The sequence below is a fragment of the Manacus candei genome, unplaced genomic scaffold (genome assembly GCF_025592945.1).
Source record: "Manacus candei isolate 608988 ecotype Guabito, Panama unplaced genomic scaffold, ASM2559294v1 h1tg000034l, whole genome shotgun sequence".
NCBI lineage: Eukaryota > Metazoa > Chordata > Aves > Passeriformes > Pipridae > Manacus > Manacus candei.
This window is the reverse complement of record NW_026138082.1, coordinates 7163634-7181157: the sequence shown is the minus strand read 5'-3', so window position 1 is coordinate 7181157 and position 17524 is coordinate 7163634. Positions and strand designations below refer to the sequence as shown.

At 38.0% G+C, this 17524-nt stretch overlaps 1 protein-coding gene across 2 annotated transcripts in view; it reads left to right on the top strand.

The window, feature by feature from the left end:
• Positions 1–17524, top strand: part of NKAIN2 (sodium/potassium transporting ATPase interacting 2) — a 542008-nt gene that overhangs the window by 454311 nt on the left and 70173 nt on the right. For both annotated transcript variants that reach the window (XM_051792302.1, XM_051792301.1), the window contains exon 4: positions 3647–3847. In XM_051792302.1, the coding sequence (XP_051648262.1) occupies positions 3647–3847 (201 nt within the window). The remainder of the gene's footprint in view (positions 1–3646; positions 3848–17524) is intronic.

The following is a 17524-nucleotide window of genomic DNA, read 5'->3' as shown; positions in this document are numbered from 1 at the left end:
CAGTGATTGGCAATAAAGCCCATACAGATGTATTTCTGTGCCCACGAAGGAAGCAGCTGTTTGTTGAATTTAGGATAATGAAATCTTCCTTGACATACAGACTGTGAACAACAACATATTGGCTTACGCAATGTGTATCAACAATTCTTGTTAGTTTTCATAGCTTCAAGGCTTATCAGACCATTTTTCTGCATTTCTCTGAACAAAGTTTGAGCCACAGATGTTGGAAAGAAAACAGACGACAAATACACTGGAGAGTATAGTAAATCTGCAGACTCTGGTGTAGACTTTGTCTGTGTCCACTAAAACTGTATTCAAACAGGGAACAAAGTAAATAGCAAGCAGAGTTTGTCCAAAAATAGCTCTAAATGCTGTCAGTATAAGAGATGTTAATGATAGATACATCATCCCTTTGTTGGCTTCACAATTCTACAAGGGGATTCAAGTCTTTAACAGCTTTCTCACTAAGAGAAACATTTTCGTAAGCTAGGTGATCTTCAATACTGAGTAACAGGAACTGCTCTGCTAATATGGTTACATGTAGGGAAACATGGCTTGAAGGTTATAGACAAGTTCAAAGTGCATAACAATTTATACCTGAGAAGATTTAACTGTGCAGTAGCTGATTTTGTAATTAATAGGCTCCTTCTATATTTATTCTCGTCACACATATTTGGGGGATAGGAATTTACAGGGTCTAACTTACACGTTGACTTGTCAAAATGTTATTTCATTATCATTCTTAATCCATCCAAGTTGGACCTGAGCCATGGATGATGTCTAATCTTACTGGAACTAGATTTCATATCTACTTATTGTTTTGTTTTCTGATGTTGACCTTTTTTTGTTAACTGGTTCAATGTGTGATAACTGCTCCTTGAAAGCCTTCTCAACTGCATTATTTAAAGTTCTTTAAGATTTGAAGTTGGGGCTTTCAGTAGGATTTATTTTATTATTATTATAAAGAGTTAAGGAATATAGTATTTCTGTGCCAGATATTAAGTCTATTTTATGACCAAGGGAAACTGCACAGCATTTTACTGATTATTCAGAGTAAGAAATAGAATATAGATCTGATAAATATCTGTAATTTTTTCACTAATAAGCATTCAAAGACTATTTCTGAACAAAACAACATTATTTAGTCCTAATCACAACATTCAACTTAACTGCCAAAAGATGATTGGAGAGAAAAGGAATTTTGTAAATATTACAAATTATTTCAGAAAATCACCTGGGGATAAATTGAGGGATGGAAGAAAGTTAGATTTTGTGAAGTTTTATTTACATATGTAATTATTTGAATATGTGTTTATATTTCCCAGTGTAATTTGGAAATTTACATGTGCTTTTGACTTATAAAGTTTTGGATTACTGTACCCTTTGTAAGCAAAAATAATTGCCTCTAGAGTAATGATCTTCTACCCACAGAGCCCAGTTTTGAATTTTTATGTTTAGCTCCTCCTGATCCATTTTCTCTGCATCTGGCAGATGCATAACAAACACTCAGTTCCTGCAAGACAGTTTATCCCATTCTTTTTCAAGGAATACATTTTTCATCCCTTCTCTGCGCTTCCTAAAGTATTTTTAGTCCATCATGATTCTTCTGAAGGTATTGCAAGTGGTAAAATAGAGACAGATAATGAGTTCTATTCATTTGTGCTACATCTCTGATAAGAGACTAGAGGTTAAGAATTTTCCATGGTAACTAGAACGGTTGAAAGTTCTTTTGACAATAACATGATGGATTCCAATTTTAGTTATTTAGAAATAAATATGGTACTTTAAGAAAAGTTACTCCAAAGATACCCATTATTTAACTTCTTACTCCAGGTAAGAAGACTAGTGTTCTACTTGAGGGGTCCTGACTCTAGAAAAAAAACAATTTTCGGGCTTGGGTGTAAGGTAAAAGTATTGATTTCCAAGAAACACATGGCAGACATTTCCAGTGTCTACAGCTTTGGTAGGTGGGGTTCCAGAGAAAGGAGAGGTTTGTTGGGGATGAAGACTTACAGTCATACATAAATATATATATTTGGGAAAAATTTGTGTAGTTTAATAATTCACTGTTGCTTTGATTACCTTCCAATGCTTGAAGTTAATTACCTGACTAAATTCATACGAGCATTTTACATTTTCTTATACAGTTTATTATTTGCTGGATTGGCCTGTTGTGAGAATGGAGGGTAATTATTCATCACGAGAATATTTAAGGTCCCTTCTGCCATCTGCTAGCTGTACATGCTTATGCAGCACAGTAATCGATCTTTTTTTTAATGTACAAAATTTCTGTACTTTTGGTGAAGAACTGCAACTTAGAGAAAAAACATTCAGCTCCATTTCAGTGTCTAGGGTAATCACAGATCAAGTGACGTGTGACATTTTCCAAAACCTCTCTGGGTGGAGTTGCCTTTTTATGAGTTAGTGCAAAAATGGAAAATAAGTGGGACTGAAAAAATTACTATTTTGAAGAGAGGGAAAGTGGATATAGTGTATCTGCTACAGAAAGGCATTCTATTCCTTTTGGCACAGTAAACTTAATTAAATAGTTACATTTTAAAATCTTTATGAGAATCTTAATTATTAATGACATGAACAGGCTGAAAAAATGTAGGTTAGGTGTGGGGAGAGTTTGGCTCTGCAAAAACATTACTTAAAAGCAATTTTTTTTTGCATGACTGAGCACATGTGCACACAGACTAGATAGTCACACTTTACAATGAGGTTACAGTTGTAAATTATTCATAAAGTGTTGGTAAACACTGTAGGCTATTACAGAATCCACAGAGTCCATAGTTTTGTTATAACTATGTGTAACACCCTCAAGTAATGTGCCACCACGTATAATTTATGAAAGTAATATTAGTAGTATTGTTTATGATGTATATTAATAATTTATTAATCCTTTATGAACTATTTATAAATGCAATCTTAATGGAAAGCATGGCTGACTAGTTACTCCATCACTTTAGCTGTAAGGGAGTTAAAGGTTGCATGCCTCCGCCCCTGCTTTTTAACAAGCCAAGCAATCTTTAGACAAGGCAACTCTCCCTATTTCCTTACATGCTCCTAGGAAATTAGAAATCTGAGAGAAGCATTACAAAGAGGTTTTACCTGTAAGAAAATGCACAGAATCCTTTTTTACATCTTCTCCAATATTTCAGTAGAGCTACCACAGGTCCATTAGACAAAACTCCTTCCAGTTGTTCCATGCATATCAAAGTCTATGAAATTTTGATACCTTAGGATTCTTGTACAGTTTGGAACATCAGACCAACAAAACATAGGCCATATTTCTAGGAACTGAGCACAGGAGGGTTGCTATATAGGTGTGCATATCCATCAATCCTTATGGTATCTACCAGAAAATGGGTGATGTAACAGAAATTACTGCTATAGTCTAGGATACCATAACGTCTAGGAAGAGATCCTGGTTTGCAGGATTATTTTTCTGCTCCAGAGAATTTCTGCCTGCCAAGGTACTGCTACTTCTGCTTGCAGCAGGCAAGCTCCACTAACCTTCATGTGACAGTGCAGTTTTATCACTGCTCTTTTCTTCTTTTTGCATGCTGAGAAATCTCTTGCTGAGGCATTTGAGATCGGAGTACCGTCCCCATGCATTAATTCTTCACTTATTCTTTTGCAGGAAACAGACCTCATTCTGACCTTTAATATCTCAATGCATCGTTCTTGGTGGATGGAGAATGGGCCAGGCTGCACCGTGACCTCAGTAACCCCAGCACCAGACTGGGCACCAGAGGATCATCGTTATATCACTGTCTCGGGGTGTTTTCTTGAATATCAGTACATAGAGGTGGCTCACAGTTCTCTTCAGATCTTCCTTGCAGTAAGTGTTTATAGATAACTTCACTTCCATCATCTTTTCTGGATTTCTTCTTTGTCATTACTGGAATAGCAGAGGATTGTGACGTTCATTCACAAACCCTGGCTCTAAGTCTTAGTTTAGTTATGAAATTCTGTTCTCTTTCAGCTAGTTTGAGATACCTGCATGCAAAAACCTCCAACATACATATTTATTATTCTTCTAAGAACTGCTGACATGATACACTTTGCTTTCCTGGCCTCGATTTTGACCACTGAGTGTCCCACAAGCCTCTGATAGCAGGTTACATTCAAATGACACTATAGTATATAACTCGTGACATAACAAGAAGTTACAGCTATTGTTGTGAAAGCCAAATTGAATATAAAAGAAAATCCAACAGTAAAAACAGATTCACTGATCAGTGTGCAGGACTCAAATCTCATCAATTTCTCTTTAACCATATTAATCCATAGGCATTGGAGTACAATGGAAAAAATTTTTCAAAAAAAATGTTGCATATGAATGAAAATCAAACCCAGAAATCTTAAATCTTTTTTAGGAGTATAAGAATCCACTGTTACACTGCAGAAAATTTCAAAGGGATGAAAACCACTTGTTTTCAGGGAACAATATATACTGTGGCCCACAGTTACTCAAAAAAGCCAGCAGCTTTTCCATCTGTCTATTCCCCAGTATTTGTTATCACTCAAATTTAACTCATGGAATTATAGCTTCATGGAATCATTTTGATTGGAAAAGACATTTAAGATCATCAAGTCCAACCCTCAACCCAGCACTGCCAAGCTCAACAGTAAACCCTGCACTTAGTGCCACATCTAAATATCTTTTAAATAACTCCAGGAAAGGTCACTGAACCATTAACCTGGGCAGCCTGTTCCAATGCTTGACAATCCTTTCGGCAAAGACATTTTTTTTAATATCCAGCCTAAACCTTCCCTGGTGCAAGCTTGATTCTGCCCTGACACAAGCCAGGATGCCATTGGCCTCCTTGACCACTTGGACACACTGCTGGCTTATGTTCAGCCAGCTGTTGACCAGGACCCCTAGGTCCCTTTCTACCTGGCTGCTCTCCAGCCACTCTGCTTGTAGCACTGCCTGGGGTTGTTGTGACCCAAGTGCAGGACTCAGCACTTGGCCTTATTGAATCTCATGCCATTGGCCTCAGCCCATCAATTCAGATTACTCTGTAGAGCCTTCCTACCTTCAAGCCATCAAAAGGAGATAACTAGGACAATTTTTCTGCCTTTTTTTTTTAAATTTAATGAATGATGAACAAGAAACTTAAGGAATATTTAGTTCAAGGTCAATTCTGTTCCTGATGCAACAAGGTTTTCAGTGTTTCTGTGTTTAAATAGAGCTGTGTTTCTAGACTCATTTTTTTCAAGTCAGTGTAATGGTTCAAAATAACAAACCATTGGTATTTTGCTAGCTGTAGACAACTACATCTGCATTATATTTCCATTTGTGTTAATCTAATCGTGTTAATCACTTACATGATTACCATAAGTAAAGAGCTACTTGTGTGGGTCAGTTTTCCAAATCTGGTGCTTGACTACTGTTTTCATCACTTTTGCATTCCCAGTTGTGGTCATGGGGTTCTTTTTCTAATAGAAATGCTAGTCTAAATTCACTATCATATGAAATGTTATGAGAAACAGAGGAATTACCTGGTACTACTCAGTGACATATAACACAAAGGAAGAAGAGCAGATACTGCTTGTTTTCCAGCAAATTAGCTGTAACAAACCCAAGCATTAGATCTGACCTATCTCCAGTTAGTAGAAAAAAATTAATCTTTCCCTTCAATTTTCTTTTATGGACACTTAAATAGAAATCGTACTTTACTTGTAAACCTAAATTTCAACCTATGAATTGGATACTTGTTTTCTATTTTTATTTCTGTATGTTCATGACAATGATCATGCTAACGCTGACCTTGGCTTTTTCATGGACTGGTGGCACTGCAGCATGTTTTTAAGGATGCTTTCTACTGCCTACAGACAAAAAGTTACAAAGTTATCCTGCTTCATTGAGGACCACTTATATCAGCCTTTGGAAACATTATACTGAGTTTATTTTGTACCACTTGGCTGTAAGCTCACAAGTAATGCAACTGCAGAAGGTTAGGCTTCATGTAGATGTGATAATTGCAGTGGACAGTGAAAAGAATATGACAGATAAGATAAAAACTATAAAGCCTTCATGGTTTGTACTTTCTAAAAAGCAAGTCTTAAGGTGGGCTGTGAAATATGTCAAGGATTCCAGACAGATATTCTCCTGATGAGGTGCAACAAATCTCATAGTCTCCAAGAGAACTTCTCACCTCAGAGAAATGTGTCCCAGAAGCAAACAGCAAGAGACTGTGCATCATAAAAATACTGCTGCCAATTTTGTGTAAGTAAACATAGATTCTAGATTTTTAAGGGTGAAATTTTGGAGACTTTTCATTTCTCCTACTTCTTAAACAAAATAGCAATTAAGACAACCAGAAAGTTACATAATCCAAAAAGTCAGGGGAGTCCTCAGTGTGCATAGTGGTGGGGTTCATTTTGTAGTACCAACCTTAGCATAGTAGAGAGATAGATGTGATGATGCATAGATATTTTGCCAGCTTCACCTGAGGAGTGTATTTTGTTCAGGTTAAAAAAATAACTGGAAAAAATTGCTAGTTTAGCTCACACTGAAGTAATAGAAAATTCAGTTTGGTGGTCTCTATATATCAACCAGCAGAATGCTCATGGTTTAGAAAAACTTCAAAATAGGAAAAAATTATTTCCAAACTAATGTGTGGAATAAAATGCTCTGATAAATAAAGAGTTATCCCAGTTTGGGTATTTAGCATTTATGTGTATGCAAAGCAGGGCTAGAATAACCCACAGTGATAATAAGGACGGCAAAGCAGCCACAATCACTCCTTTGTCCCATGACACAGAGCACTTATTACATTGGGTGATGCTTGTGGAAGACTATAGCCTCTGTAGAGCCTAACAATATATCAATTCTTGTATCACATATGTAAGAAATGACCACATAATGCACATTTATATCTGTCTTGTAGCCGTTCCCATGTCAGCACATTACATCTTGCTCAGTTGATGTCAGATTTTTTTTTCATGTTTATGGAAATCTATTTTGAAAAGCTTCTACTGTTTCTTTACTCAGTTATTGTGGTAGTTGCCCCTCTGAAGTGAATCAGCACCAAAATCTCGGTGCAACACACCATGTTAAGTCAATTTTTAATGTGTCCTTCATATCCATACCTCTTGCTTGATTCTTTTCAGACTAAGCCACATTGCTATCACTTTATCTCTGTATATTACCATCTTCCAGCAAGTTAAAGAGAGAAAGGGATTCTGAATGCAAGGAAGAGGAATCTCTTTTGTTCTTAAGTACAGCTTTGCAGTGCTGTAAAATAAACAAACATATTTTGTGGGCGTGTCCTGCAGCACACAGATATATGGAACTGAATAGAACCGTCAAAGGCCAGATTTTCTCTGCTTTCTGTGAAACCCTGGGCTCTGGGAAAACATCTGGAGAGATCCAGAAGGGCCAGTGGTATCCTGGGGTGCATTGGGAAGAGTGTGGTCAGCAGGTCAGGGAGGTGATCCTCCCCCTCTCCTTGGGCCTAATGAGACTACATCTGGAGTACTGTATTTAGTTCTGGTCTCCACAGTTCAACAAAGAAAGGTGGTACAGAAGAGGGTCCAGTGGAGTGCCACAAAGATGTTTAGGGCTCTGGAACTTCTCTCTTATGAGGAGAGACTGAAGGAGCTGGGCCTGTTTAGTCTAGAGAAGAGAAGACTGAGAGGGGATCTCAGTAACACACATAAATATCTCAAGAGGGTAGTACCAGACTCTTTTCAGTGGTGCCCAGTGACCGAAGGAGGGGTAATGGCCATAAGCTAAAACAGAATAAGTTCCATCACAACATGAAGAAGAACTTCTTTATATTGAGGCTGGCAGAGCATTGGCTCTGACCAGGGAGATTATGGATTCTTCCTCTCTGGAGAAATTCAAAACTCACTTGGACACAACTCTGGATAACCTGCTCTAGATGACCCTGCCTTGGCAGGAGGGTTGGACTAGATGATCTCCAGAGGTTCCTTCCAACCATAAAAATTCTGGGATTCTGTGTTTCTATGGAACAATTCCCTCATTTCCTACCCTCTCCAATTCTTGGTGAATCATAGCTGAGTCTGCAAAGATGAGATCTTAGCTTCATCACACTTTGAGAGCAACAGTTATTTAATGCTTTGCTGATACATGCAGAAAAAAGGCATCATTTTGACCACAGCTAATTCAATTGTTTTATTGAACAAAACTAACTCTTAATGTAGCCTATGTTCACATACCGGGCAAAACTCTCCACTCAACTGTTCTCTCCCAGGGAAGTCTCATTTACAGAGCTACGACATCTTGAGCACCTGGCCTATTCCGTATACTCTGCAAGGACCACAGCTCTGCCTGTCCATGGTGCCTACAAATTACCAAAATGAACTGGTCTAGTGATGGTTTGACTTGTATACTTCAGACAATAAAACATACTTATGTGCTTAATAGTTATTGATTCTTGTTGCTTACATTAGAGAAGCTATTTCATTTTCAGGCCTAGTGGGTTATCAAGGATAGATATACTTAAATTACTGATCTCTGGAGAGAATTCTTCCAGGTAAAGAATGAGGTCAGTGATACTAATGGGGATTTGATTTGCAACTATTTGAGTTTCATTCTGTATAGTATTTACAGAGTGGAAGGTTGAATGGTAGTTCCCACCCATTCCTAAACAATAGGAGGTACAGCTGCCACTTCACCATGAAGAGGGCAGCACTTGGGAGGGACACAGTGCAGGTTATACACACCTGCTAACCTTGGCGTGTAATGTCAGGGCTTAAGATGGTCATTGACTCTGTGTATAAATAGTATTTGCATCCCAGCCTTTCAGTCATACAGCTGAAAAAGAGTCATAAGCTCGCAGTCCACGCTCCGCCCCCCCCACATCAATGTCTAATTATATCTACAGAGCCCATGTACAATTTTTTTTCAATTACACTTTTTATTGAACTCCTTTTTTTATAACAGAAGGGGGAAATCTTTTCAGTTCAGACCCTGAGCTGTGGTTAAGATCAGTGGGTTCTGCCTCCAGGTCTACCACAATGTCCTTTGGAAAATCATTTCTTCTCTTTGTGCCTCTTCCCAAGTGCTGCAGAGAGGAAAGCATGCCTAAATTTTTCATGTTCAGTTCATAAGACTCTATACCATTTGCATAGATAGAAATCTCTCGAATATCTTGAAAAAACCCTAAATGTCGATGACACCAAGTACAGTAAGGCCTTTGTGTGGTACAAGGAAATTATAGCAATTGCAATTGCATTTCATACAGAAATGGAGATCAGATTCTCTATATTTTCCTTCTGCCTGAGTTTTATTCTTTGATTATGCATGACCTGCCCAAAAGTCAACAAATTAAAATCCATTTGTAGATCAAAACTCTGAAAATATGCAAATAAAAGATCAGCCTTGGAGATAAGTGTGACAGAATTATATCTATTTGCCAACAAAGGATTAAGGGTATTTAGTATGCTTGTCTTTTACTTCTCACTTACACATTCACAAATCTATTGATTTTAGTAGAGCTAAGTGCCCGAGTTATGGGAATAAGACTAATGTGAAGGCCTCACCTTAGCCAATTTGGGCTTTAGTTATATAGACCTCAAAAAGATGAACTGTGTAATATTATTGCAGTAAAATAAGTGGAGGAAAAGCATTTCTTATGTACTTATCTGCATTATTGATGGTAATTTACATACCAAATAAATTAAACTATAAGTAAACTATTACACAAAAATATTGACCATTTTCATAGTGATCCTGTCCACTGACTTTTATGTGCTGTATATTAGTCTTAATTCCTTTTTGTTCCTTCCTGTATTTAAACTTGAGTATATGCTTCATGCAGTCATTAAAATTATTATTTCATGCTTTAAAATTTGTAATATGTAATTATCCATCCATAGTATTTACAGTAAATGCATAATGTTTGGGACTCTGCAAAGTCTGCATCATACATAATACTTTTCAAGCTCTGATGCTGTCAAATTGATTTAAACATCATGGAGCATAACTGTGTTACTAAGATGCAATAATACATCTATGAAGTTAGGATGCCAGCATCAGAATCTGCTCTGCTGCAGACTTACCACATGACCTTTGGCAGGGTACTTAATTCATGCCAATTATTGTCTGTACAATACAAAAAATGTTTCTTAAATATTTCAGAAAGATGCTGCCAGGATAATTCCATTAAACATTGTAGGTAATCAAATATTATGGAAAGGTGGTCTGTGTATGTATTTAAGCACTTAGAACAGTAGAATAGCATTAATGTGCCCTGCTTCTCTCAAGGATTAATCGTAATTAGAATAGGGTACTCTTAAAATCCTTAATGTGAGCATAGCACAGGTGACATTAAATAGTCTCATGCCCTTGTGGAGAGATAGGAATTGCGAGTAAGAGTGTACTCTCATAGGAATTTATTTACTGGACTGTCTATATGTGCTTTAGACCTCCATGCTCAAATATGTTTCTGACAGTCTACCACTTAAAGGTTCTCAATGCTGCTGAAGAAGTATGATTAAAAACAAAAACAAAAACAAAAACAAAAACAAAAACAAAACCAGCAGTACCTGTTGAAAAGAACCAATCTTCAAAGTACAAAACAAACCAGCCAGCCCATATGGACAAAAAAGGAGGAAAAGATAGGAAGATGGAGAGGGAATACTAGTTTGCAATTTCATTGCACCTCCTGTTACTGTGTGCAATTTTGTTCTCTGCAATACAAGACACTCAGCTATTAGCATTCAAAGGAGGGGAACAAAGATGGTGAAGGGCCTTGAGGGGAAGCCATATGACGAGTGGTTGAGGTCACTTGGTCTGTTCAGCCTGGAGAAGAGGAGACTGAGGGAGACCTCATTGCATGCAGTTTACAACTTCCTTGTGAAGGGGAGAGTGAGGGCAGACACTGATCTCTTCTCTGTGGTGCCGTGACAGTACCCAAGGGAATGGCTTGAAGTTGTGTCAGGGATGTTTAGGCTGGATATTAGAAAAAGGTTCTTCACCCAGAGGATGATTGGGCACTGAAACAGGCTCCACAGGGAAATGGTCACAGCACCAAGCCTGACATGATTCAAGAAGCATTTGGACAATGCTACCAGCTACATGGTATGACTCTTGGAGATGATACTTGTGGGTCCCTTCCAACTCAGCATATTCTGTGATTCTATTTGACCATTTTCAGCTTTTTTGTAGGCATGATAGAAAAGTAAAAAAAAAGGGCTATGATTCGGAATGAGTAAACTTTGTATTATATGGTGGAAAATTCTCCTTAAAGGCAGCAAAAGATGAAAGTGTGTAAAAGTTTGAAATTTATGAAGTAACTGAAAAGAAGATGGTAGCTCATCAACAGTGCGCTCTCATACTGACAGGAGGGGACAAGCCAGGTGGGACAAGCCACAGAGAGCCTTGCAAGAGAATGAAGTAGTTGAATTTCACTGGAAGAAACTAAGTAGAAATGGAAGGATAAAGCAAGATGTGGAAAATCATCTCAGTAGTACCTTTCCAGGTGGGTTCAGTCTAGACTGAGACACTGTCAGGAGCAAGGAGAGGATATGGCATGGGAAGAGAGGCAGGATGATCCTCTGAAGCTGAGACTCAAAGAGTGAGAAATCAGGTCATCAACAGGACAGCAAAGGTTAAAGAAACAGAAGGCTTGTAAAGTTTCTGCATTTAGGGCAGAAAGGGAAACGCCTTCTGAAAGGGGAAAGTACTTTTTTTTTGTGGTTTTAAATTTTTCTATTTTTATTTGGGAAGATATTGATAAGACCTGAGCAGAGAGAAAGGCTAGAAGTTCCTCTACAGACACCAGCAAATGACAGAGCAAGACTAAAAGAATCATGCAGCAGGTATATCAGCAGGACAGACTGCATGATAGGAGAAAAGGCAAAAGAGCAAAGGCAGGGGAGATGGGGGAGTCACAGGAATGCATGAAAAATAAAACTGCCTAACTAATGATGTCATTAGGAATGAGGCAAGCAGCAAAGTAGTGTTTCTGTGAGTCCCAAAGCATCTGTGAGTGGAAGCAAACAAAACACAAGTTGGCCCTGGCTTGTCCAAGTTGAAATGCTAAAACTAAATTGTCAAGTCCTTTTGTCACAGCTTCAAAGAAACAATCGAAGAACTTGTACTGTAGTAAAGGTCTTCACTGAGTTCAGATGGTTAATACTGATCTTTTAGGAAGAGTCACCTATTGATTACCCTTCAGGTTCTGCTAATAAACCAGCATATTCCATTCCTGTGCTCAAAATACATACAATGTACTATGCTGGGGAAAAAAAAATAAGATAAAGATCAGATATATTTGCTGCTAGTTCAGCAAAGCTCTTGCAAAACATCTGACCCTCAAATATAGCAGTAAACTTATTCTGAGTTCTTAATTTTCTGGTCTCCTCTAGCCATCATAAAGGTCTTCAGTTGTGCAGGAAGCACATCTTGCCCTCACTTAGATCTACCCATGCTAATTTTGTTTCCCCATCTCCCTTCTGACAGTAGCCTCTACCTCTTCTACACACATGCATGTCATACACATACCTTGCACATCAGCTACCTCCTCCTGTGCTTGTAGAGTGGTGAGGATATTTACATGCGAGAAAGGAGACGAGCTTTAATCAAGTTTTGACTCTTTGAACCTAGTGGAGAAAAATAGCATTATTTAATTAAGGCAAAGTTGTTTTCTAGGGCAACACACAGACTGAAAGAAACTTGGTTCTTAATGATATAGATTGGTACTTTAAAAAGACTGGTTTTTCACTGTGGGATTGGGCAAAATCAGCACAATGGGAAGAGGGTATGAATCATTGTAAAGTGTTAATTTAATAGCACTGTCGTGCCGTGTTAGCAGAGGCAACATCAGGTTCAGACATCTTTGACATTGGCTCAGAGCAGAGTATATTGCTGTTTCTCTGTTTGACAATAATGCTAGAGCGTATGTCGTTAGTGTTTTGAAGGATTGCTACAAGAGATTTTTTTATGCTTATACATCTCATCTGTTATTGCTTCTATCAAATTTTACCTGCATTTCTTCACTACTTCTTGTAAAAAATTGAATTGCACACATCAAAGCATAAACATTTTTTATAAAGCAGGGAGCTTTGTCAGTAGAATTGTACTCATTTATTTCCCTAAAATCTTCCCTCCTTAATGAGCTGTGTTTCTATAAAACTAAGGTATATGATAATTGTCTGAAAAATAGTTTACTTCAATTCAGAAGAGAGAATTTGGGTTTAAACAGTCTTTCCCAACAATGCACATGGAATTGTCTCTGAAAGGATTATTTCCCTGATACAATGAAAGAAAACAGCACCAGCATGAGCAGAGACGGGAAGAAGCCTCTCTCACAGACCTTCTTGCACTAGCAAAGACAAACAGTGAATGTGACTTTTTGGAGGTAGGTTGGAATTTTGATAACAAAGAGATGAACGTTAGATTCATTACTTTGAGGCCTGAGGGAAGTTTCCTGAGAATTCTTTTTCACCATCTCATAAGTATTCCTTCACACAGGGGACTCTGTTTCTGGTTGACCCTGTAGAGTAGATAGTATTATGATAAAGTAATAAGATTACAGTTTCCCAGGTTCGGTGCCTCATGGCGTCCTGGGGCTGTGTATGCCAGTGGTGCTGTGCTGACTGGTGGTGCTGGCTTGCTGACTTGCTTCCTTCCACAGTTGGCATTTAAATTATTCCTCTCTTCTGGTACTGGTATAGTCCTGTATTTATGATACTATCATGGCATGCATGTGAAGAGCTGCATGTGAACAGATTCTAGCTATACACAGGTTAGACTGCTTGGACTGGGGTCTGTTTACCTAGTCTTGGTGAACCTCTACAGGTCTCTTGTTTTGAAGAGATTCTGGATAAAGAGCCTAGTCCATTTGATTTTCTTTCTATATAAATGAATTTACATGGTAGGGAAAGCAAATTACGCTTGCTTTAGATGTAAGAATGATACTAAGAATAGCAATAACAATAAATATCACAAGCTTCTGTAATCATAAGTATTCTGATACAACATGTAGTTAGACAAAAAGACTGAAAACTCATTGGTTAAGTGCCAGGTTCACCAACCCCATTCCTGACCCAGTTCTGAAGGTACAATTAACATGAGTGTTGGTCCTTAGAAATTTAAAAAAACCCATCCAGATACAGATATGCTTCAGTGTCACCATGCACAGTATTCTTGCTGCTATTACGGTACTGCCTTGTTCTGCCATATACAAAAGTGACAGCCATTATTTTGCCATTTTGTATTACATCCCAAAAAGAACCTCCAGTTCTGGAATGAGGGAACTCAGTTCATGAGTTAGGGTAATTTTTTCCTGAATATAAGATAGGGAATGATAAAACATACAGCCATCTTCCTCAATTTGATATTGAGATAAACATATTTTCAAAAAAAAAGGGCAGAAAAAGCCAGGATACCACTGTTTTTCAAATTTGTGTTGAAACTTGCATTGTATATTTTATGTAGTATATTTCATGTTTCATTTTTGTGTGCTGTTAGCACAGCTTTCTGTGCAAAAGATAAATCGAGCACATAAAAGTATAGGTTTATCTATGAAAACATAGAATGACCTGGTTTGCCACTTTAGTCATAACTATTCTGGTCACAATACCATGGTGCTGAAAATCGTCACAATACCGTGGTCTGTTAAATTCACCAAAGACAAACAATGTCAGGAACTGTAACTGAACCTGCATTGAGGGTACTGGTCAATGATAGATTTCTGAAATTCTGTAATACAAGTTGAGTGTTTTTGGTAGAGCTAACTACCCCACTAAAAAAAAATAATTATGCCTAAGGAAAATAAAAATCTAGGAAGCATTTAGATTTGTGTGTAAAATAAACACACTTCAGAGTATGTAAAATGAAAACAATAATATTGCATTATGAATTCTGCATTTCCTCCCCCCCATTTTCTAGCATAGACAGTATAACAAACCTTTTGCCTTCCAGAAAAAAAAAAAGGTACCTCACTTTCTGTGGCAACTGTGTACCCTAGGACCCTTGGAATAAGTGTCTGAGGCATGTCAAGATAATGGGGTCAGAAAACTGCTTGTAATATTTTTGATAACTGAAGTTTCTCATGCAATCTCAGAAGTAGAGCTGACTGGGAATTTTGTGAAGGAACATGATTTTTTTAAAAATGCATCAGCCCTGAAATGTTTTGTCTTAACATAATGGTGTCATAAACTTCATTTAAAGTGTAGGCAAGTGATGTTTAATATAGTACCTGGTTTCCTGACAGATTTCTCAGACGGCTGTTTGTGCTCTAGGCTTTTATGGTACATTTATACTTGGATGGGACACCTCCTAAAAACTGCAACATGATTACTGATAATGTTTAACTTTTGCTACAGTCTCTGTCATACATTAAGCCCAGATCAGCTAGCACTGTCCCAGACACTGTTGGGGCAGCACAAACCAGGGAACATCTGTGGTAGCCAGTATGGATCTGCTCGTTTTGTTCTGACAGATAAAAAGAAGTTTATTTGTGTGAACACAAGCTGTGCCATAGCATTTGGCCTCTAGGACAGAAGACAGTCTATGGGTTGTTTTAGTTGCTACTATGTCTATTTACACTACTGTGCATCCCCAATGTCATGGCTATTGCGCAGTTAGAATCTGGGTTCCCTAGAGATTTAAGAACATGAACACTAACTAGATCTCCAGCTAGTTTTTGAGTCCAGTTGTGGACCTACACCTTGGAGTTCAGGAAAGAAACATGAACTGTAACCTAGTACTGTGGGAGGAAAATTCATCTTTTCTAGGAAAAATCTTAATTTTTTAGTGCTTACGTAGCATGCAAAACAATGTGTGCAATAAAGATGCTCTGTAGACATGTCCTAAGGATTCTTGGCTCTCTGACTTCTGCAGTGCTGCAATTTTAAGGAGCGTGGAGTCTGAGATAACTTTTTATCATAAATTTCTGAATTTTCCACCTGAAGCCGAGGGTTTAAGTGACAGGTAATATTCATTAGTGAGAAAGTCATTGTTCCATCCAACTGAAGAAAATTACTTTCCCTTGAAATCAGAGGTAATCTGTTCTTTGCACGTATTCTCAGTAGACATCAGCCAATTCTCACCACTTCTCTAACAGGTGTTATCTTCAGCACTGGTTGGACAGACAGGGAGAGAGCACATACATGCACCTCTGATGTGTTTGGGGGGCTTTCAAGATGGGACCCTGAGCAGCCCCATTTACCTAAACTGCAGCACTATTAAGACATCAGTTTTTCAGTACTCAACTGCTTGGAAATGACTGGCATAAAGTGATTCGTGCCTTCAAAACCATTGGAGCAGATATTTTTTCCCAGAAGGCAGCAGTCTCTTAAGCTCTGTCAACTTAACCTCCATTCTGGTCTGAACACAATAAAGGAAATAGCTATTTCTTAAAATAAACAATTCCATAATGAAATGTTGTGACTTTTCCTCTACTTTATTTTATTTCCGTCTGTCCATGTTTTCTGCAAACATATTGGACATGTGTGCATACTCACAACCTGAGGAAAAAAGGCATCTACAAAGCTACAGGAGCATTTGTCTGCTGGTAATGATTGTTGCCATAGATGGGAATTCAACATTACCACGACAGAATTTATTTTTCCTTATATGTTCACAATGATCAAGTAGTGACATCTGGAATCTGCCTCAGAGGTTCAAGTCAATAAAATATTAATAGCTGCCATTTCCAGCAAGGAAGTTGTAGCAAGAACACAGCAGAGGAATCTCTGACATTTTTGTTCCCATTGTTTTGCACCTAATTAGTTAACCACGTCTACTTCCACATACTCTTCTTCTAAAGATTAGAAAAAATAAATCTAGGACTAGGATGCAGTTCCCTGACTTCCATTTAGATAAACTGCAGTTTATTTTCTGTGAGTGCTCTGTTGGGAAGTGGCTACTGAAAAGGGACTGGATTCTCAGGTCCTCCTCCTCACTTCCACTGAAGCTGGGAGGAGCCAGACTGACTGCGCACATCTGATTCACAATGAAAACCAGACACAGAAATCAAGGCAAAAGCTAGGCAGTCTCATCTGAAGCACTCACCATTTTAAAAAGAGATTTTCAAGGCTTTCCTTAGTAATTCAATTCTAGTGAATTCAGTCATGAAAGCAGGGAGAGTTGGTGGAAGAGAAGGACTGTCGAGCCTTGCTTCAGACAACCCTATTCTTCCCATTCCTCTCATTCAGTGAGCAAGTATTCAGTCACATATACATAAGAAAAAAATAATGAGGTTTAATGAATCTCCAAAGATCAGCTACTTCATAAAAGCAAATGCCACACTTCTATCAGTAAAAGGCTTCCAAGTCCAACATCAGCAGCAGAGGGAATTTCTATTTTAAAGCAAATTGCACCCAATTTCAGTAAATTATCATAGAATGATTATTCAACTTTTATCCAGTCAATGTTATGTCTCCCTAGTGAACTGGTTTATTGTCAGTACGTCTGCTTCAAAACATGTCTTCCCTGGAAAGCACTCATTCATTCAACTTCTGCCACTGGAAGCAGGCAACAGTTTGAAGCTAGCAGCTGCCCTTGAACAAAACAGGTAGAGATGCAGAAAGG